General features: G+C 33.6%; 1 protein-coding gene across 1 annotated transcript in view; it reads left to right on the top strand.

Annotated features, from left to right (window-relative positions):
- The window catches only part of LOC132555477 (serine/threonine-protein kinase Nek1-like), a 39,496-nt gene that overhangs the window by 8,787 nt on the left and 8,881 nt on the right, over window positions 1-21,828 (top strand). The window contains exons 7-37 of the mRNA XM_060219825.1: window positions 442-509; window positions 752-838; window positions 2,246-2,300; window positions 2,807-2,850; window positions 3,194-3,274; window positions 3,600-3,675; window positions 4,275-4,368; window positions 5,029-5,134; window positions 5,398-5,488; window positions 6,004-6,069; window positions 6,842-6,886; window positions 7,638-7,712; window positions 8,222-8,281; window positions 8,576-8,690; window positions 8,797-8,941; window positions 9,253-9,358; window positions 10,020-10,151; window positions 10,589-10,663; window positions 11,375-11,425; window positions 14,366-14,643; window positions 14,944-14,995; window positions 15,675-15,834; window positions 16,302-16,472; window positions 16,872-17,006; window positions 17,485-17,718; window positions 18,035-18,176; window positions 18,752-18,818; window positions 19,454-19,573; window positions 19,875-19,942; window positions 20,709-20,936; window positions 20,967-21,100. Of these exons, the coding sequence (XP_060075808.1) occupies window positions 442-509; window positions 752-838; window positions 2,246-2,300; window positions 2,807-2,850; window positions 3,194-3,274; window positions 3,600-3,675; window positions 4,275-4,368; window positions 5,029-5,134; window positions 5,398-5,488; window positions 6,004-6,069; window positions 6,842-6,886; window positions 7,638-7,712; window positions 8,222-8,281; window positions 8,576-8,690; window positions 8,797-8,941; window positions 9,253-9,358; window positions 10,020-10,151; window positions 10,589-10,663; window positions 11,375-11,425; window positions 14,366-14,643; window positions 14,944-14,995; window positions 15,675-15,834; window positions 16,302-16,472; window positions 16,872-17,006; window positions 17,485-17,718; window positions 18,035-18,176; window positions 18,752-18,818; window positions 19,454-19,573; window positions 19,875-19,942; window positions 20,709-20,936; window positions 20,967-21,100 (3,361 nt within the window). The remainder of the gene's footprint in view (window positions 1-441; window positions 510-751; window positions 839-2,245; window positions 2,301-2,806; window positions 2,851-3,193; window positions 3,275-3,599; window positions 3,676-4,274; window positions 4,369-5,028; window positions 5,135-5,397; window positions 5,489-6,003; window positions 6,070-6,841; window positions 6,887-7,637; window positions 7,713-8,221; window positions 8,282-8,575; window positions 8,691-8,796; window positions 8,942-9,252; window positions 9,359-10,019; window positions 10,152-10,588; window positions 10,664-11,374; window positions 11,426-14,365; window positions 14,644-14,943; window positions 14,996-15,674; window positions 15,835-16,301; window positions 16,473-16,871; window positions 17,007-17,484; window positions 17,719-18,034; window positions 18,177-18,751; window positions 18,819-19,453; window positions 19,574-19,874; window positions 19,943-20,708; window positions 20,937-20,966; window positions 21,101-21,828) is intronic.

Here is a 21,828-nt window from a genome sequence, read left to right as displayed (position 1 = left end):
TATGTGTAGGATTAAGTGAGGTGTAAGAGAAGGGAATGTAACTGTTAAAGAGACGCCATAAAAACCTAAAAATTTGTGTATTAGAGTTCCCATAATATAATGCCTGTTGTCTGATTCTTGTATACAATATAAAGTTACTAGTACATGTAGAGAAATTCTGAAACACCAATTTAAGAAAACAAGATACTCTCTCTAAATTTACCACTGAAAATTTATTGGTGTCTCTGATGAAGATGTGCTGCTATTCTGCCAGCTATTTTTTCTCAAACACAATGTAGTAAATACAAAATTTCATAAAAGTTACCAATGTTTCATTGCATTGCCCTTGTTACATTGAAAATAATTTTCCCATTTGATTTAAAGCTCTTAAATCTGTATGTTCTTCATGTAAAATAAAACCTATTCTAGTTTTGTGTTGAAGAATGTTTTCTTTCTTTTTAGAATATATTTATAACGGCTGATGGACGTATCAAATTGGGTGATTTTGGAATTGCTAAAGTGCTAAACAGGTAAATGTAACTGACTGTACAACAGAAAATATGTGTTCAATACAAAATAGATTATCATTGTATTAAAATGTTTGAAATATGGCAAGTGCTCATTATTTTAAGTTCATCTACAAAATGACTTGCAAAATTATTTTTAACATGAAAACATAAGACTGTGCTCTGCATTAAAAAGACTAGATACAATTTGACTAAAGATTTATGGCCATTTATAATACATAATCAATGATATTGTGATTTTCCAGTACGGTGGAGCTAGCCAGGACTTGTATAGGGACCCCTTACTACTTATCTCCAGAGATTTGTGAAAACCGTCCATACAACAACAAAAGGTACCTAGTAATGTATTTACCAAGTCTGCTGGCAATTCATATAAAAAATATTTTCTTTGGTGCGATCCGTCAATAATTGTTCAAAAACAACAGTAAGCTTTGGTGATCATTTTGTAGGTGCAATGTCCATGTGCGAGGTATCAAGCCATTCCAATAACAGAAAATCTTGACCAAATTCTTTCAGTAAACCACAACCTTTTCTAAGATTTGATTACTAGTGCTGGGATTTCTTATCTTACTCCCAATGTGTGTATCTTAGATATGAACCATATCATCAATTAAAATCTAGTAAAGTGATTACCAGGTAGTATCAAAATTTATCCTGTAACTGGCACTGCCATTGTCAGAAAACACCTACCACATATCCTTTTGCTGTATTCAGCAGCTTATTTTAGCATATACACTAATTTGATAGAATTATTTTCTGATTTGCTGAGATATTTTATTCAGAAATATGAAAAAACTTTTATATAAGCAATCTTCTCTGTCTAAAATTTGGCAAATTACTTTCATTTTATATATCAATTGAAGCGTGGAACCTTATTTCTGCTCTTAGTAATTATTTTGATTTGAATCGTCAGACATGATTCAATGTAGCTTCAATGTCAGGTAAATGAAGATTGAATAAATCTAACAAACCGTTAAAATTTTGATGGTCTGAATTTTCTATAATTACTGCAGGATAAAAAGGATACAATGTTTATATCTTAAAATATTTGCAATTTGGCCTGAGACAGACAGACAAAAGTGGCTTGCTTAAGGCATTTGTGTCTTACTTCACCCTCGCCAGAATACAGCTTTAATTTTAAGACCCTGACTATGTATTCTCTATATACATACACTTATACCATGACTTGGAAAACAGTGATGACCATATTGAAGAAAACATACGAAATGAAAATCCATAGGATGAACTACAGTATCTTTCACTCCCATATGTTAAAGAGATAGATAGATCTCAACCCTCTGGTGAAAAATATTTAGTTATAAAAAGAGGCTTTCTTAGTGTTTTGCAACATAAAAATCTTCCCCTAATGGTTTTGATTGTCATGTATTTTTCTCTTACTCTGCTGTCCTTCTTTTATGTAAAGATGTTGTCATCTCAATTCTTGACAACATAATTATTGAAATGTTGATGAGATCTCCTATAAATGAGTTGAGAATCCACCCTCTCCCCCAAGGTGAGGAAATCTCACAATGGTAAAAACATGGAAACACTTGTTCAGAGTATTAGGAGAAAGAGCTATGATATCTGCATGGCTGTTGATTTTAAGAGTAGTGCTGGGACAGAAACACAATGGACAATATGTGGTCAGTGAGATGGTTATGTTGGCTGAAGTTTATGCTATATGGTAAACAAATATATAATTTGTAAGTACTATTATTGCTCTCTTTGTTTTTTTTCAGTGATATCTGGTCTTTAGGTTGTGTTCTCTACGAGATGACAACACTAAAACATGCTGTAAGTTATTTTCATCAAGGATTTTTTTTTATTTCAAGCAACTGAATAGAATTTTTGAAAATCTTTTAAATAACTTAAATAAGTGTTTTTGTGATGGCATTCCACTTTTTCTAAATGCAAAGTTATCTGCTCTTAATCATTTGTTTGTGACAGTTACATTATTTGAAAACTGCAAAATGTTCTCCTCAAACTAATGACACAATAATCAATACCTTCGATAAGAGGAGACAATTCTGTATTACATAAAGAGAGAATTAATATATTAAAGAGCTTTCCATCTTAAGACCTTGATAATCTGTGATTGAACAAACAGTGTAGACATCTGTACTGTTGTCTAGCTATCTGAGGCTGTAACTCTGAGTAAATCATCTTCCATAAAGATGCTGTATTTATGATTTGTACATAAAGGGATTTTTGTATGGTTTATGTCTACTACTCACATTTAAATGATATACACTCTGTACTTAATATATCAGGCCTATGATTTGGTATCCTTTACATTGCAGTATGAAGCTGGAAACATGAAGAATTTGGTATTAAAAATAATCAGGTAATATAGGACTTAAGTGAACTAAGAAACATTGGAGGAATTAAGGTTGATTTAATCAATTTCTATGTATTTTATGAGTAGTTATAAATATAATGATTTGACATGATAATTTTTTTTCATCTGTTAAAATCATTTAAATACTGTCTGAAATTCAGTGACACATAATTTCATTTTATGTTTGATGTTTATCAGCAGTCCAATATCTTTTTTCCAAAACTGTTAACAATAATATATACATTGTTAAAAGTTAAAGTCACATCTCCAAAAATCACTTCAATTTTACAAACCGTGAGAGACTGATGAAGGTTTTTCTGATTCAAATGACATTATTATATTGTTTCAGAGGTTCCTACCCACCCATACCACCAAAGTATAGCTATGATCTGCGGGGGCTGATAGCCAAGCTCTTTAAGAGAACTCCCAGGTACGTATTCTACATAAAAAATATTGGAACTGTTTAAGATACGTGTAGAGAAAGGCATTCATTGGTTAGATTTTACATGGAATAATAGTATCCCTTTGTTGGTAAGAAATGATAAAATTTGTGCTGTTTTTTAACAGAATATGATACATAACAAATATTTATTTTACAAGGTAAAAGGTTATTTAAATCACCTTGTTGATCCATATTTAGGATGTGGAAGACTATTGTGTTACCACAGAACCGTTTAGCCACATTATCGATCACCAATTACACATGAATTATTTTTATGTAAATTTTTATCAATGTATGGATATTTTGTTTCAAGGGACAGACCTTCAATCAACTCTATATTGAAAACAAACTTTATAATGAAAAGAGTGACCAAGTTTCTCTCAGAAGATGTAAGTATTCAATTTTTTTCACACACTTATCCTCTATCCAATAATGTAAGCATTTGTTTAATATTGAAAATAGAGGGATTTACCAGGGTGTGCGCTTATCACTATGATATACAGTAAACATATGCTTGGATGTTAGATACAGGTGCCCTTTAGAAATCGTATTGTCTTTGCCTCTGTCCCTCTTGTTGACATTTTCATAACTAGAGATTTTCTGAGAATCCAGAATGCCTGTTTTCTTCAATTTTACATGGTGATACAATAGGACATATGTACAGTAGGATGTTCAGGATTCACAAGGTCAGAAGTCAAGGTCAAAGTTTGGTTCATGATATTGTAACACTAGTGTCAAGCTCAGAAAAACAGTAAGGCTCTTTCTGACGAGTCAGGGTTTTTACTGAATGTTGAGTATTTGAATGGTTGCATTTCTTTCCGTAATTTTTAGTCTATTAATAGTTCATTCACGTTTCTATGGTTAGAGATCTAGAGCTCACGATTATTCTCCCTCTTTGTAGACAACATCTATCTCATAGTGTTGTATTTACCATTGTCCGTTCATTGTCATTGTCCTGATCCGCCGTTAATGTTTAATTCACTCTCAGGAATTACAAGATGAGTTTAGTCATACAGTGATGCATGGTAAAAAGTTAGCCAGGAAGTTACCTCCCCCTCCTCCCTCCTCAAGACCCCCTTCAGGTGAGTGAAAGAAGATAAAGGCAAGAAATTGTGACACCTTAAAAAATACTCATATTGAAATAAACACATTAATTAGTTTTATACATGTTTGTAGACAAGTTAGAACATTTTCTTCAGATTGATTATAGCAATAGTATAAAAGTTCTTATAACACAACCAGTAGAAGATTAGAGTGTGATGTTTCGACGACTACACAGTCACCTTCATCAGACGAATGAATGTGAAGCAAGTAGCACTGATGTATGTAGTGCACACAGTGTGTCTCATCACACTATTTTTTACCTTAGCGTACATGGGATTATAGTACAGCTGAAAAAGTTGATCAATTCCTTACCATCACGTACACACCACACTGGTCGTTTGTCTTGTGAAAGTGTAATCATCGTAACATCACATTCAAATTTTCAATTGGTTGTGTTATGAGAACATCTATCTAGATAAGTATTTTGTTTTTGAAGTTTGTCATTTCAGTTCAATGACAAATTTCAAAATGCAATTCAAAATAACACTAAAAAGGTATTTCAGAAACATGCACACGTAAATTTTAGGGTCAGATTTTATCTCAGATTATTATGGTGTTACACATTGATCAAGATTTTAGAGTTTGAATTTAATTATGTTCTTAAAAGTCTTGATATGAGTCTTTTGTTTGATGTCCAGCTGCTGGTGTGAGGAAGGCAGTGGGTCAGACTCCAGCAGCTCGTTACAATCCAGCCAGTGTGTACGGGGCTCCAGTTGGAGGTCCTAGGAAGTCCAAGGAAAACAGGTGAGTCATGCTTTTGCATCATCTCGTGTAACATTAAACAAATAAACCAGAAGACAGTTTTTGTAAAAATTTAGATTTGAAAAAGAAAAAGAAAATTTGAGTGCTTAGATTGTTTTGATAAGAAATCACTCCAATATCTTAAACCTTAGTTCTTCTTGTGCTTGACAAAACAGTATTATGCAAATGAAAATGTTTTCATTTTAAGAAATAAGTGCTATAAAGCTAGATGAAATGAAGAAATTTCTTACATTGTGTTACACTAGGGGGTCTGTGGATGTGAAGAAACGTCCAGGCAGTGCAGGTAGTGCAGGTCGTCCTGGCAGTGCTGGAGGACGTCCAGGCAGTGCCAGCCAGGTGAGGGGATACCCTGGGGATAAAGGCTATTTAGTACGTTCCAGTATAGGGATTTCATTCAGGCTAATCCCTAACAGATCTTATAAACCTTGTCTAACAGAGATTGTTTTTTCTCATGTTTATCATTCTGACATGCTTTTTATTAAAATTTTATAAAACTTTAATGGGTTTTTTTTTTTTGCATTGCTCTAACAGCAAATTTTTTTCACTTTAAGAATTAAATGTGCTTTATACTTGCCTTATTTTTTAGTTCCATTATTAAATTCAAATTTCTGAGATTTTTTTAAACTTCCATGAAAGACAATAATTTTTATACAAAGACAAAATCACTATCATGCTTAACTATTAAATGTCAAGTCAAAAGGGCATGAAATCACATCAAAATGCTACTAAATAAAAACTATTGGAACATGTTCCATGCTACAAATTTACAAATCTGCTTGAAATAATATGCTGTTTTGATTTGGATGAAAACTGTTTGTCTGTATCTTCCCCCTTTTTTTGTTGTTTTTGAGGATTTGAAAAAGAAAAAAGAAGACTTAATTTTAAAAGAGAAGAAAAGGAGAATGGAAGAAAACAAGGTAGATTTTACTTCTGAAATAATTTATCAATGACATGTTACATCTACTTGATAAATGATTAAGTTTATGATAAATTTCAATGAATTTATGATTTGTTTGTGAATTTTTATGAATTTTTTATTTTTTATGAATTTTTATGAATTTCTATGAATTTATTGGGGATTTTTTTTTTTTAAATTTTAAATTATGAATTTTTGTTTTATATGAATTTTTTATATTTTTTATGAATTTTTATGAATTAACAGAAAGTATTTTCATTTTTTACTCAAACATTTCTTAGCGTAAAACAAACTGGACATACATAAATGTACAACTAGGTTGCTCTACATTTCTGTTCTACCTCCCATTGGTGTTTAGACAGGTTCTCATTATCAGTCCCCCAATAGTATTTATGGTAAGAAACTCCTGTTTTTCACTGTCAGTTCTCCTGAGACTGGCATATTGAAATTTATTGAAATTTAGTCTTATGTCTGAATTCAATTGATTTGATTGTGTTATCCTGTATATGGAAAAAGTGGGTTAACTGTACTTTAAACCTAATGTTATAGGCATACCAGGTAAATTTGAAATATTAAAACAAGCTTTAAAAGTCTTAGTTAAGATTTGTCAGAAAGTACAATAAGATCTGTAGATCCATCATTATTTCATTAAAGAACGACCCTTATCCAACTGGTAAATGAAAATAGACTGTTGCTTTAGAGCTGAAAGACTATATGGATGGCTTGAAAAAACATCTGTTTTGAAATAACTTGAAATGTGTTTACTCTTAAAGGCCGCTGCTGAGAAAAAGCACAAAGAATTATTGGAGAAACAAAAGGTAGGCAATAAAATTATGATATCTTGCCTTTTTAATTCGCCATATGATAGTTGAAATAATTTTGTAATGTGAATGTGTTTTTTAAATACCTGGTAAGCTTTTTGTGTCCTTATACTTCACCATAGTGAGCTTAATTTTTATCTTATTTCTTCCATATTCAAGTATTGTTCTAAACTGCCATATATCTTGTTATTGTGTTGATTATTTTTACAGGGTTTTACAGAATGTATTGTCCCGTTTATTTTTAAATCTTGATTTTGCATAATATTTGCAACTTCACTTTTTTCAATAATTGACAACTGTGAATTTTGCGGGAAAAAATTAATCTGGTTCTGAAGTTTAACAGTGTGGATGTAATTGTATTTGTTACAATTTCTTTGTATTGTATTCTGTAAGACAATACATACATCATCTCTCAGTCAGTCAGAGTTTTGGCCTACATACATGATACATGGCTTGATATTTCCTAGCCATGGCGTGAGGTGTTTTTCAGGAACATGAGATACAGACCGGTATGAGTTAATGTGGTTGTGATTTACGAAGAAACCCTGCTTCAAAATGACCTTGGCTATTAACTGGGCAATAAACCAATTGAAAGCAAATGTAACCAGTATAATGTATGGCAGCTTTAGTGATTCTTTGATGCTTTAAACAAGGGCCTGTAGATAACCTAGAAAACTATCTATATATCTGTTTGCAACAACCCTTGAGTAGAATAATGGGATCCTTTGTTGTTGACCTTTGTTTATAGATGGCGAGAATCAACAAGGCAAGGGAAGACAACTGGAAGAATATGATTAATTCTTTAGATTCCGATGAGGGAGCTGTAAGTTAAATAGCATGTCATTCATTTTCTTTAAAAATTTTCTTACAGAGTTCTTTACTTGAAAAATTAGAATACATCGAATTTGAAATCTCATGAATGGAAGATAATAAAGTGATTGTTCTGCTGATTTTCAACAATGTTTCATAATCATAGATTGGGGGGAAAATTAATTAATTTTGCCAGTGTGTTAAAAACGATTTTAAGTTTATGCTGTAAAATATTTTGAGTTTCACTGATTTTGAAATTAACTATTTAACAATAATACAAGCCAATTTGATTGAAGTCGGTCAGGATGATAACTATATATCTATAATTTGATGATTTGATTGGATTCAGCAAAATAAAACATTGTTTGGTTATTTCAATATCATGATTTCAAGGAAAAGGATATCTTTAAATCAAATTAGAATAAGTTTTAGACAGTTAACAATATTACATATTCCGATTTGTTTCCTTTTTAACTTGAGATGTCATAGAGGTACATTTTGTTAACATTTCTTTGACTTCAGAAGAAAGTTAACTGTGATAAACATGATGCCAGAGAACCACCAAGACAGTCACGACCACTGGTAGGTAAAACTCTCGTCACATGTCGCCTTAGTCTTGTAACTTTTATTTAAAGATAATGAAAACTTGACAGAAAGATCATGTAACTTTTGAACTCTAAAGTCTTCCACTGATGAAGAATCTGCTATTTGATATTGAATCTTACAGATTGTACTTGATATACAGCTAAACAGTATTCATAATGCTTCTTACACTGGAATAAACAGCTGGCTTAGGATCTAACTTTGATTTGTGTTTTTCATGAGCCAGCAGATATTGATTTCTCATTTTCTTAGGCAATATTGTCTTCTTTACAGCCTGATCCTCCACAGAATATCGCTCAGAAAGATCGAGGGAACTATGAACGCTATCATGCCTACCTAGATAAGATACAGAAAAACAGAGACGCCCAACTAAATAACATAAGACCAGGTAAGTTGTTAAACCTTTTACTGTAAGACTCAAGTTAATTGGTTTCTTCAAATAAGTCTTAATATTTCTTTAATGGGGATGTGTAAAGTTTGATTTGGTGTTTCAGTGCAGCCAGCAGCAGCATACATGGTAGCCCCAAGGCCTCTACCAGGAGGACCTAAACAGTCCGTGCCCCACTGGCAGCGGCCAAGCTCTGGCCGCACCCCAGAGCCAACACCCATATGTCCTGACCCCAGGGCAGGTGGTGACAGGTAATGTTCCTGTATCTAGCCCACTTATCATAATAAATCTTTATGTCTTTTGTAAATACTCTGATGGATTTAGTCTAAATATTTACTCTTTTGAAGATTTTGTCTGAAAGGATATGTTTGGATGGATTAGGACTGGAAGGTGATTTGTCAGTGTGAGAGTAGAATGTGAATTCATCAAGATTGAGTTTAATATGTATTGTGCCTAATCAAATTCTTCTGACATCTGTAAATTGAATATTTTTAGAGACAAAGACAGAAAATGTTCACAATTCTCATTTAACTGACTGTATTTCTGTGTTCTTTTTCCCTAGACCAAAAACACCGGCAGAGGAGAGGGCGCGAATAGTCGACGAGTTTGTGATGAGAAAGAGGGAAGCTGCTCTAAACAGACAACGAGGAAATGCAGACTTATTCGGGGTAATTTGATACATACACACTTCTTTTCTTTCATATTTACCCCAAAAATATGTATATTTATTAGATATTTTTGGATCTTAAATATATATGTTGTTGTGTATTAGATCCCTGATAATTTCTTTACTTGTGAAGTGATATATGTAGGCATCAGATATATAAGTATTAGTCGTTGTTTAGGTATATATGAGACTGCCTTTAACAGTGCTTATTGAAGTCTTTAATCTACTTCACTCTGCTTCAGATTCTCTCTTTTTTTAAGAAGTGATACTTTTGGACATATTCATAAACTAACTCGGATGTCAATTTGATAAATACAGAAATCAACCTTTCAGACTTTTTTGCCACCATCAATTTATGGGAATTAGGTATATGGTTGTGGAAGGCAATGGGAAAGGGATAGTAATGTTACACATTTCGGCCTGTACTGTTTTGTTTCACATCAGTGTCATATCTTGAGAACCTCTCAACAGATTAGATAAATTTTTACCCCATAGTATCATAATATTAATTTCTAACCTGATCAAGTTCTTGATTCTGGTTTGCATATGATCAGGGACATTCCTATCTTGTAGACATTTTCTATTTTCCAAGAACATTTATTATAACATTTCATGAAGTCCACATTATGTACTAAAATCTTTCACTCATCCATGCCTATTAGAATGCTGCTCCAGCTGCTGCGCCTGCTGCTGCCCCGCCCTATGCTGTCCAGCGACCACGCCAGCCTCCCACACCAGCTAGACATGAGCCAAGTGATGGGGCTCTTGACAGTGCCAGAGATAAGGAGGAAAAGGTGTCTACATACTGTAACCTCATCGCCACATAACTCGTATTGTCTAGATAAGATCTTGACTAAGTCTTTGAATCCATCAATTGAGCAAAACTAATTGAGAATAAAACTGACATGTTTACTTCAATTATTTGCAGTATTTATTTTGTTGGTAATATTTTTAGAAGATTTATGGAATAGTGTCATTGAAGTCATTACATTGTTACACAGAGAAGAGATTAGCGGTACTGTGAATTAGTATATACTTTAGTCATGATTTCCTGAAAACAAGATTTAGTCAAATTTACATTGTAGAAATAATCCTCATCATAATCAAAGTCATAAATAGTTTTCTCATTAATTTACTTGCAGATCTATCTAAAGTTCTTAGCACTCTGAGACAGAATCATTTACATGTTGATCAAGTTAACTAACGAGGTGTTATCTTCCTTATCTATCAGGAATACTTAGAGAAACTTAAACAGATAAGGATGCAGAACTTCCAGGATAGACGGCAGATACAGAACAAGCCCCAGGTAAGTATTATGTATAAATTATTTCTACCTCAGTCACCTTTAAATGTTTGATTGATTCTGAAGGTCATATGTAATTCATAATTCTGTAAGAACTCTGACTGTTTGTTTGCAATTTAATTAAACTGAAATTGATGGCAATTCTTTTCAAATGTACATCATTGAATTTGTTAACATAATTTCATATCTTGGTACATGTCGTAAACATCTAATAGTTCTTGTGTATGTATATATTGTTTTAGTCTGAAATTCATTGGTGACCTAGTTGTTTAGAATCATTTTTTTTTAACTTCAAGAAACTCAAGTGAAAATCTTAACAGGATACTTGATAATATTTTCAAGGCTATTATTTCACTATTTCAGTTGGGCACATTCATGGGTATTAAGTTTCACACATGTCTATACATTGGTATCCAAATTACATCCAGGGATGATAACATTCATTTTTCAAGATTTTGATTCAAAGTAAAAATGTTTGCTGGATATTTAATTTCTTGCTGTCAACAATTACGAATATTACCAACAATACAGTAAGGGAATCGAAAATTACCTAAATTTCTTTTTCATAAATTGTTTGTTTTTTCTTTATTTATGCCTGATGGTACTTATAACATATTCAGTATATTTTGAAAACAGATGTTACATCACAAGTCATGTGTGAGAGATTTTATACACCAAGGAAATTGTTAAGAACTTTGTTTTGGTTATGTTAAGGATGCTAAAGCAGAAGCAGAAGCTAGGAGGAAGAAGGTTGAGGCTCTCCGAGTAAGTTTGGAACATGTAAATCTTTAAAGTAGATATAAGGAACAAAATTATTTCAGATATAAAATTTAGTTTTAGTGTAACTATTTAGGCCCAGAGGTATAAAATGACACAGCATATTATCTGAATTACAGAGATTAGACCTCATGTAAAGGTCAAGGTCACAGCTAACAGTTGTTTGGTTGGTCTTGTACAACATCACTGTATAGTTCCTATTTATTTTTATAAATTGTTCTACAAAGAATTCAATTTTTATTATCATTATGATACCCTGCAGTTTTATTGCAGGGAGCAAGGTGATGAGATAGAATGATATGTGTTCCACCTTGTTCCATCACATCCTGTCACATCCCATTACAAACCAATGTTATATTTTTAGAACCTCTCAACAGATTTGTTCCATATTTATCCCTTAGTATAACAACATATATCACTGTATTAAAGGCAGCATTTTGATTATAACCAATATATCATACAATAGAGAGTAGCCATTAGATAGAAACATTCTTAATCTGTCTTGTTTTAAATGTGATGTTCCAATTTATATCATATTGAAATTTCTAATTCTAAAAAAATCTTTCCATTAACTTTCAGTATGCTAAGGTCAGTCTAAAACCACTTTTTAGTAAAATTGTTGTCAGTGATCACTTCTGATTGTGTTTCTTATTTCTTATACCTGACATTTACCTGTATCACAAGTGTTACACAGATAGATAACTGTATCCTACATAGGTGTACCCAGCCTTTGGTATCATTTAGCACTTTAGGGTCACAGGTCGACACAGATAGATGATAACTGTATCCTACATAGGTGTACCCTGTCTTTGGTATCATATAGCACCCAAGGGTCACAGGTCGACACAGATAGATGATACCTGTATCCTACATAGGTTACCCAGTCTTTGGTATCATATAGCACTTCAGGGTCACAGGTCGACACAGATAGATAACTGTATCCTACATAGGTTACCCAGTCTTTGGTATCATATAGCACTTTAGGGTCACAGGTCGACACAGATAGACGAGAACTGTATCCTACATAGGTTACCCAGTCTTTGGTATCATATAGCACTTCAGGGTCACAGGTCAACACAGATAGATAACTGTATCCTACATAGGTGTACCCAGCCTTTGGTATCATATAGCACTTTAGGGTCACAGGTCGACACAGATAGATAACTGTATCCTACATAGGTGTACTCAGCCTTTGGTGTCATATAGCACTTTAGGGTCACAGGTCGACACAGATAGATGAGAATTCTATTTCACATAGGTGTACCCAGTCTTTGGTATCATATAGCACCCAAAGGTCACAGGTCGACACAGATAGATGAGAATTCTATTTCACATAGGTGTACCCAGTCTTTGGTATCTTTTAGCACCCAAGGGTCACAGATCGACACAGATAGGTGAGAATTCTATTTCACATAGGTGTACCCAGTCTTTGGTATCATATAGCACCCAAGGGTCACAGGTCGACACAGATAGATGAGAATTCTATTTCACATAGGTGTACCCAGTCTTTGGTATCATATAGCACCCAAGGGTCACAGGTCGACACAGACAGACAAGAACTGTATCGTAGGTGTACCCAGATTTTGGTATTATATAAAACTTTTTTCCTAAATTACAACTTAGGAGTGTTTTTCTACCCAAATATCTGTTTTCACTATGTTTAGCAAAATATTATTTGATGCATAATTTCAGTGTGATATGTGATACATTTGAACGACCAAACAATATCAGTTCAGTTATCATCTATCATGGCTTCATGGCATTAAACAATTAAGGAACAATCTTTTTGACTTTTGAGCATTAATTTTTGTAAAGTTTATCTTTGGTATACCATATTTTTTCTCAGCTTTTTACAAATTTGTTTCCAAAGTTGAATATTTGCCTCTAAATTAAAACCTCCCTTATCCGACCCTTTAACATTTCAGATTTCAACAGTCTTTAATCCCACACCTAAAGAAACTATCAAATAAAATACTCTAATTCCACACCATGTAGAAGTTTGTTGATATTATTGTCTACAGTAGGGTGTTGGTGTTCTCTAGATAAGAAGTTTATGAAATCCAATAGATTAAGAAGTTTATCGACCTCCATGTTTGTATTTACCGATACAGTTACATCTTGATTATGCTTGGACAGGATTATGTGGTTTTTCACTTCTTCACTTGTGTAAATGAGCAATGTCTGTTAACATAGCTGAAGTTGATATAAAGGGAAAGAGACATGCATATTTCATTGAGATCAAATATTAAATATTTCTGTACAAAAAAAGTGACAAAAAAATCAAATGAATTGAACTATTTTGTTGCTGTTCACATGGTCAGTGACTCCTAACGAGTGCAAAAATGTGAAAATCTTAAGTTATCACTGAATGTACATATAAGGATTTTTATCTATTTTCTATTCTTGTTTTGATATTGTAGTTACATTGTGGTAACTATATATTTTACTTCATGTGCTTATATACACCAAGCGATATGTACTTACCCCAATGTATATTTTAAAAAAAAATCCTTGCATAGCTTTTCCACAGATTATACAGGTTATCTAGTTATACAGATTATTGTGTTGTACAAGGTGTTGGTTTAGGCAGGGTAACATTTTAGACACTGAGTGTCAGAATAAAGATGTTTAACTGTTAGTATGTTCTAATTTCTTTATCAAAAAGTCATTAATTTGTAGATATGGTTTTTATTGCACCAATGCAGGTTTTTAATTTTTTGTCCACAATTACCATATATGGTTAAAATCATCTAAATGAATGTTTGGTGTAATCATAACAGAAGCTTATTGTTTAATCAGATTGAGAATTGTTATAACATTGTTGGTATTATAGTACCATCTTTTCTAAAGTAGACATTTTACATCAAGAGGTTTCCACTTTCAAAGATTTAGTGTGAATATTATAAACAGTCCTCATGTAAATTCCAGCAACAAGCAGATGATAGGGCCAAACAGCTTAAGGAACAATTAGAGCGACAGCGTAAGGATAAATATGACCAGGCTAGACAGAAAGCGTCACGGCCAGTACCTGCCCCACGTCCAGTGATCAACCCAGCGCCTGCTGTAGCGATGACCGCTGCTCTGAAGGCTGTCGGGGTCGAGCCAAAGGAACTGCCCAAACCTGTGCAGACACCAGCTGTAGGAATGACTGGTGCCCTGAAGGCCATAGGAGTGGTGAATGATGAACCCCCACCAGTAGATTCCAAGTATGAGCTTTAAGAAAGGGGAGATAAATGGATATTCTGATAAATTAGGTCACTGAAATGATGAATATAAAGTACAAACTGTAAACGCTAAGTAAGGACAATAAGGAAGGGAGTTTGATGGATATAAAAATAGTTAAGGCCATTTCCAACTATTCCCTGATAATGATCAATAGTGGAAAGGATTTACTTTAGATAAAAAATTTCTTAAGAAAGCTAGTGTTATGTTTACTTTTGAATTGATCAATTTAGGTGCCATTAAAGAGACATTTACATCAACTTATTTTTATCTGTTGTGTTAAGGAGTCCCCTGAAGCAACAAAAGGAAGAAATTCTTCGTCGTTTAAACGAGAAGGTAAGTAAAATCTTAGGCTAGTTATAGAAGGCGAAACTTTCATGTCAAGGCTTTGGGTATCAGATCTTGTGTTAGAAAGACAGATAGTGTTTCAGTAAGTCAGTTCATCAGATCTTGTGTTAGAAAGACAGATAGTGTTTCAGTAAGTCAGTTCATCAGATCTTGTGTTAGAAAGACAGATAGTGTTTCAGTAAGTCAGTTCATCAGATCTTGTGTTAGAAAGACAGATAGTGTTTCAGTAAGTCAGTTCATCAGATCTTGTGTTAGAAAGACAGATAGTGTTTCAGTAAGTCAGTTCATCAGATCTTGTGTTAGAAAGACAGATAGTGTTTCAGTAAGTCAATTCATCAGATCTTGTGTTAGAAAGACCAATAGTGTTTCAGTAAGACAAACTATCAGATCTTGTGTTAGAAAGACAGATAGTGTTTCAGTACATCAGTTCATCAGATCTTGTGTTAGAAAGACAGATAGTGTTTCAGTAAGTTAATTCATCAGATCTTGTTTCTGAATTTTGCATTTTCATTTACCGTACACCAACAAACTAGCATTTAAGTATGTAATAAGAAATCTCAGTAACTATGATGGTACAGATTTATTTTAAAGTTTTTGTTTACTGAGAGTAGTTGTAAGAACGGTTTTATGATAAGTAGTACAGGGTGGTATTTTTCCCCATTAATAGGTAACCCCACGGGGTAAATGGGGAGCCCCAGCAGAGATTGCTGTGGAGGAAGAGGTACAAAATCCTCCCGAGTCTTCTCGGTCCCGATGGAAAGAAGGGCCAAGTGATCAAGTGTCGATTAAGGAAATGCCTCTGGAACAGACAGCCTCACAAATGGAAGGTACAGACATAATCAGGATGTCCAGGGAGAATATGGGAACTCCTACTTCCTCTGTTTCCACACATATAATCATATCCAATAATTTGGCCTTTCCTTATTTAACAATAAATTCTGGAGATTAATTAGGAACATTTTAGTGGCAATTCAACTAATGGGAGAGCTCCAGATTTGTAAAGTATGGACCTACAAGAACATTGATTAGTTCAACATTGCTCTTCAACAAAATTTGTGTTAATTTTTCAACAAAAATGCAGACATTCTGTAACTTGTTTGCTGTGTTAATTGCTGTATCAGCAGATATGTATTTTATGTGGTGATGTTCTAACCTTCGATATACCACCATTTTCCATTCTATATAAGGTATGTTTAACCATCAAAGTTTAATATCTTGGTTGTCTGGTTATACTGGAGCAAACTTGATGGAATTAACATTTAGATTTGTGCTTACTGTTAATCACAATTTCCAGCAACAAGTATACAGGACAAAGTCATACAGCATCCAGCTGCGGAGGCTGATGTGGCAGCTGATGTAGCAGCTGCTGTTTCTAGGCAGCAGTGGGGTCGTCCGGGCAGCACTGTGTTGAACGCTTTGAAGGAGATCCCAATAAAGGAAGGCACTATGGACAGTAATAAATCAGGTATATACCAGATATCTACAAGAAACACAGGTTTATTTTTCTTCTCTGTAGCTGAAATAAAGTTATTACATCACTAAATCTTCTGAGTTTCTTTCAATAACAACCCAAAATTGTTTTTTTTATCTGAAATCTTGAAGCATGCTTATGACTTTGATAGCTTTTTCTGTTCTAATGTCTCATTATATCATGGCGATATCTACTTGCAACAATTAATTTATTTTGAAAATATTGTGTGATGAAATCAGATATGTTATAAGTATTTTTCTTGACTTTTATCTGTAAATGATTTAATCTCATAAAATCAAATTGAACTCATAAGTGTGATGTAAAAGACCTGTACTCTCACTACTGTAATGTCTTATAACCTTGTCTGTTTCTAACGAGAATCCTTTATATCAGATGATAGTGTCCCCTCGTCTACAGAAGGGGACAGTACACCTGCCAAGGGGTCCACTATCACACTTACACCTAAACCTGTCATCAACAAAGGCACTATTACTATAGGAGCTGCTGATGAGGCCAAACAAAGCAAAGGTAAGGGACTGTACATCTGTTATATAGGTGGCTGTCATCAGTCCAGATACATCATGTTCAGTAGTGTATTCATTTTCTTTTATCTTTTTATTTTTATTTCTGTTTCTGAACATTTAACATGGTCTTGAGGATAAATTCTCATTAAATGACATTTGGAATACTAACTACTTGTTTTGAGACAATTTACAAGTCTTAGTGAAGAATTTTAAGAATATGTAACTTTGATGTAGCATTATCTCCTGAAATATATTTCTGTAGTCAATCAATTATCTGTTTCTCTTGTTTTATTGTCTAGATCCTGTCACTGCTTTAAAAATTGATGTTGTTTGCATGCTTCACAATTCAATCAAATTCAATATACTAGCATTTTCATTTCAAATCAATATTTATTTACTTTCAATTAATTTTTTTATTTTATCAAATCTTTTAAGTTAAATCAGCAATTGCACTGTCTGCATGCACCTTTGACTTTGTACAGAGAAATTTCTCAAGAGACCAGACATATCACAGCCAATATCTGAGGAATCCAACGTTTCACAGAATAAAGATTCCAATTCCACACCAGCTAGGGTGGAGGTTTCATCATCGGCTAAACCTCCCCTCCCCAACAAACCAGACTTGCATTCAAAGTTTGTGGCCACTCCAAAACCACAGCAGGACATCTTACCCACACCAGTGATTCTAGCAAAGCCTGACACGCCCATGAACTTTGGTGGGTGGTCAGGAAAGCTTCAGTCTTTGATTTTTCCATTAAGTTTGTTTGATATGTTCTGGAAATTACTTCTTGTTTTTTACATATTTCTGTAGTTCTTTTATTTCACAATTCAGTATCTTTTTGATCTGGTAATATGTCTGTTTGTTTACATTTCAAAAGTTTCTTAAACTCCCTCAGAATGTTTTTTCTTTACTTCAAATTTTGAAACATGTCCTTATGATGGACATCTTTTCTAACTTCTGTGCTTTTGATGTTTGTCATACTGTTGGTTTATTTTTTTCACCTTTGACTCACCTTGACCTTTGACTTACAGGTCAGACTGACCAGATACCCAAGGCAGTTGACCTGTCTAGTGAGGGAAAACTGTTTGAGAAGGCTGAAGAAAAGAGTGGGGCAAAAGAGGTTCCAAAGCAAGAAAATTTAGAGGCCAAGGGTCAAAGCAATTTATCACCAAGGTAAATCTTGTTTAGTATAATAGTTGTGTAGGATTGGTTGTTGAACTCTTTGTAAGATGAAGGAAAAGTTCATTTGTATTTTCAAAAATCAGCTATAACAGAAATTTGAAAGGAAATAGTTGAGTATTTTGCTCGCCACAAATCTGTTTCTGTTACTGAAGACATTCGCACGTGTCAGAATATAAGTGGATTTTGTTGAATTGACCTCATTACTTTAGTGACTTAATTTTGAAGGTCAGTTTAATATGACAATACCTCACACAAGTTTGCGGTTCAGGATTCCAAGGTCAATGTCATTGTTACTATTTTTAGAAATTTTTCAGACAATGATACTTATTTGCATGAGAGCAGGTGCATTCATGTGTTAAACACTTTTCTAGTCTTTCAGTGATGATTAGAAGAACTGTGTAATATATAGCCACTTTTAATATAACTAAGAGAAGACAGGTTAGAGAACGTGCTTTATATTGACAGGATCAGGTCACTTTAATTCCTCCAGGTTTACACAAAGAAACAACACCTGTATGTGCTTGATGATGTGACACATGTAATTTAAATGTGCGTTCTCATTACAGTGAGAAGAGAAGCTCAGGTGTGATACTTGGTCTTACAAGTGGACAGTTTGACATAGGAAATGCACATGTAAGATTACATTGATTATCACATAAAGTTTATTGTAGGCATTTTTAGTGACTCACAACATCATTGAGTTATAATCAGATAAGATATAAAAGTAACAAGGTACTAATAACTTATATATATCACAGTGGAAGGTCACAGATAAAAATGATGAGATATAAATGATTATGAATGTTCAGTGCATATATTCAAACTGGAGTCATTTTGTTAAGTCAACATAAGGCTATCACAGTTGTGAATTAGTTAAGTGTTCATCTTTGAAAGTACTTGTTATATCTTAAGAAACTTGAACAATTCTATCCATGTTTCTCCCCACAACAGATATTTTCACTTCAACAATATGTGTTTTTTTCATGTAATTTTTATAAATTTTTGTTTGTCATTGATCCAAAAAATTCTACTTTGGTTCGCTACATGACATTTAAGTTGTCTGATGAATACTTGTGCAAAGAATTGTAAAAGTTTTAGTTTCTGTTAGATATTACTGTATGAATTATGTATATGCACAATTAAAAACAAGGAAAACAATGCATAACAATCATAGTATGTGACTTACTTTTATACTTTTAGTTAATAATTCTTTTCATGAAACTTTCCAGAAATTATTTAAATTTTGTTTTGCGATATTATATTATTAGATGTTACGCACCTGCTCTGAGCCAGATTTGGCAAAGCTGTTCAAGACATTGGAACAATCATCACAGAACACTGATAATCCCCAAAGGGTCAGTCTGGACCTGGAGAAACAAAGAGAACAGGTACCCTCAAGTTGTCTCCCTTTGTCACAATTTTTTTCATTTACTTGTCCATGTTGAGATTGTGCAAAACGGTACTAGTTAAACTTCCACTCTAAAATGTGTGAAAATGCACATATCATGCATAGTACATAACTATTACTGATGTTTGTAAGTAAAATTAAATTTAAAATTAGGAGATAATCTTTGAAAACTGTGAAATGTATGCATAAGTCAAAAAGTCATATTTGTTGTGGTTGATCTTGTTTAGGTATTTTTTTCATCTTAACATAATAAAAACAACTTTAACATAATTAATTGATAGGTTGATCCACAAGTTGGCCTTTTGGACAATGTAGAGCTGGACTTAGAAGAAGAAGACATCAACATTGTGTAAGATTATATAAATTGATTTAACTTTGAAATATTGATATTTATCTTGAACTAAGACCAGAGGTGATCTCATTACCACAGATTTTATGTGGTCAGTAAATTGCCACAGATTTTAAGTGGTCAACACATTGCCACAGATTTTATGTGGTCAGTAAATTGCCACAGACTTTAAGCAGTCAACAAATTGCAACAGATTTTATGTGGTCAACGCATTGCCACAGATTTTAAGTGGTCAACACATTGCCACAGATTTTATGTGGTCAACAAATTGCCACAGATTTTATGTGGTCAGTAAATTGCCACAGACTTTAAGCAGTCAACAAATGGCAACAGATTTTATGTGGTCAACGCATTGCCACAGATTTTATGTGGTCAACGCATTGCCACAGATTTTATTTGGTCAACACATTGCGACAGATTTTAAGAGGTCAACACATTGTGACAGATTTCAACAGGTCAACACATTGTGACAGATTTTAACAGGTCAACACATGAATTTAAGAGATAAAAAAATACCCATTTGTGTAACTGTAACATTTTACCTGCAGGAGAAGCTGAATATAATTCTTTAAATTCAATACATTGAGTGTTTTAATATGATACAATTGTTACAAAATGTAAATATATTTGCTGAGCAACATTGTGTAATTTTTTATTTCACTTGAATTTCAATCTGGCTGTGCAGTATAACAATTTATCAACATAATTTACTTACCAGACTGAAGAAAATATTTTATTATTCTGGTTTTTTTTTATATTTGGGCAGAGATGATGATGAATACGAGGAACTACTCAGTGTAAGAGAGACAATGCAGAGTCTACTTATACGAGAGTACAGCACTGATGAAGAATCACAACACAGCACCAGCCATCTTAGTGTGGCCAGCAACATCGAAGATAAGATCGATGAGGAAGAGGACATGGCAGAGGTAAAGGAAGATGACAAGGAGGCAGCACATGTCAGTGATGATAGTGATAACGAGGATGCTGAGGAGTACCAGCGAAAGTTAGCAGAGAAACTGAGGGACAGAGAACAAGAGGATGATAATGATGTGGAAAACCAAGAGGAAAATGCTGAGGAAGAGGAAAATACAGAAGAGGTCGAAGATCAGGATGATGAGGAACTATTAGATGACAAATCAGATCTGTTTCAGTCAGGTAGGTGGAGTGGAATTGTCAAATTAGATCTGTTTTAGTCAGGTAGGTGGTGTGGAATTGTTAAATTAGATCTGTTTTAGTCAGGTAGGTGGAGTGGAATTGTCAAATTAGATCTGTTTTAGTCAGGTAGGTGGTGTGGAATTGTTAAATTAGATCTGTTTCAGTCAGGTAGGTGGAGTGGAATTGTCAAATTAGATCTGTTTCAGTCTGGAAGGTGGTGTGGAATTGTTAAATTAGATCTGTTTTAGTCAGGTAGGTGTGTGGAATTGTCAAATTAGATCTGTTTCAGTCTGGAAGGTGGTGTGGAATTGTTAAATTAGATCTGTTTTAGTCAGGTAGGTGTGTGGAATTGTTAAATTAGATCTGTTTCAGTCAGGTAGGTGGAGTGGAATTGTTAAATTAGATCTGTTTTAGTCAGGTAGGTGGTGTGGAATTGTTAAATTAGATCTGTTTCAGTCAGGTAGGTGGAGTGGAATTGTCAAATTAGATCTGTTTTAGTCTGGAAGGGGGTGTGTAATTGTCAAATTAAATCTGTTTTAGTCAGGTAGGTGGTGTGGAATTGTCAACTTAGATCTGTTTTAGTCAGGTAGGTGGTGTGGAATTGTCAAATTAGATCTGTTTTAGTCAGGTAGGTGGAGTGGAATTGTCAAATTAAATCTGTTTTAGTCAGGTAGGTGGTGTGGAATTGTTAAATTAGATCTGTTTTAGTCAGGTAGGTGGAGTGGAAT

The sequence above is a fragment of the Ylistrum balloti genome, unplaced genomic scaffold, assembly GCF_031769215.1.
Source record: "Ylistrum balloti isolate Yb309-2 unplaced genomic scaffold, AGI_CSIRO_Ybal_v1 Utg370496, whole genome shotgun sequence".
NCBI classification, from domain to species: Eukaryota; Metazoa; Mollusca; class Bivalvia; order Pectinida; family Pectinidae; genus Ylistrum; species Ylistrum balloti.
This window is presented reverse-complemented; position numbering and strand designations above follow the sequence as displayed.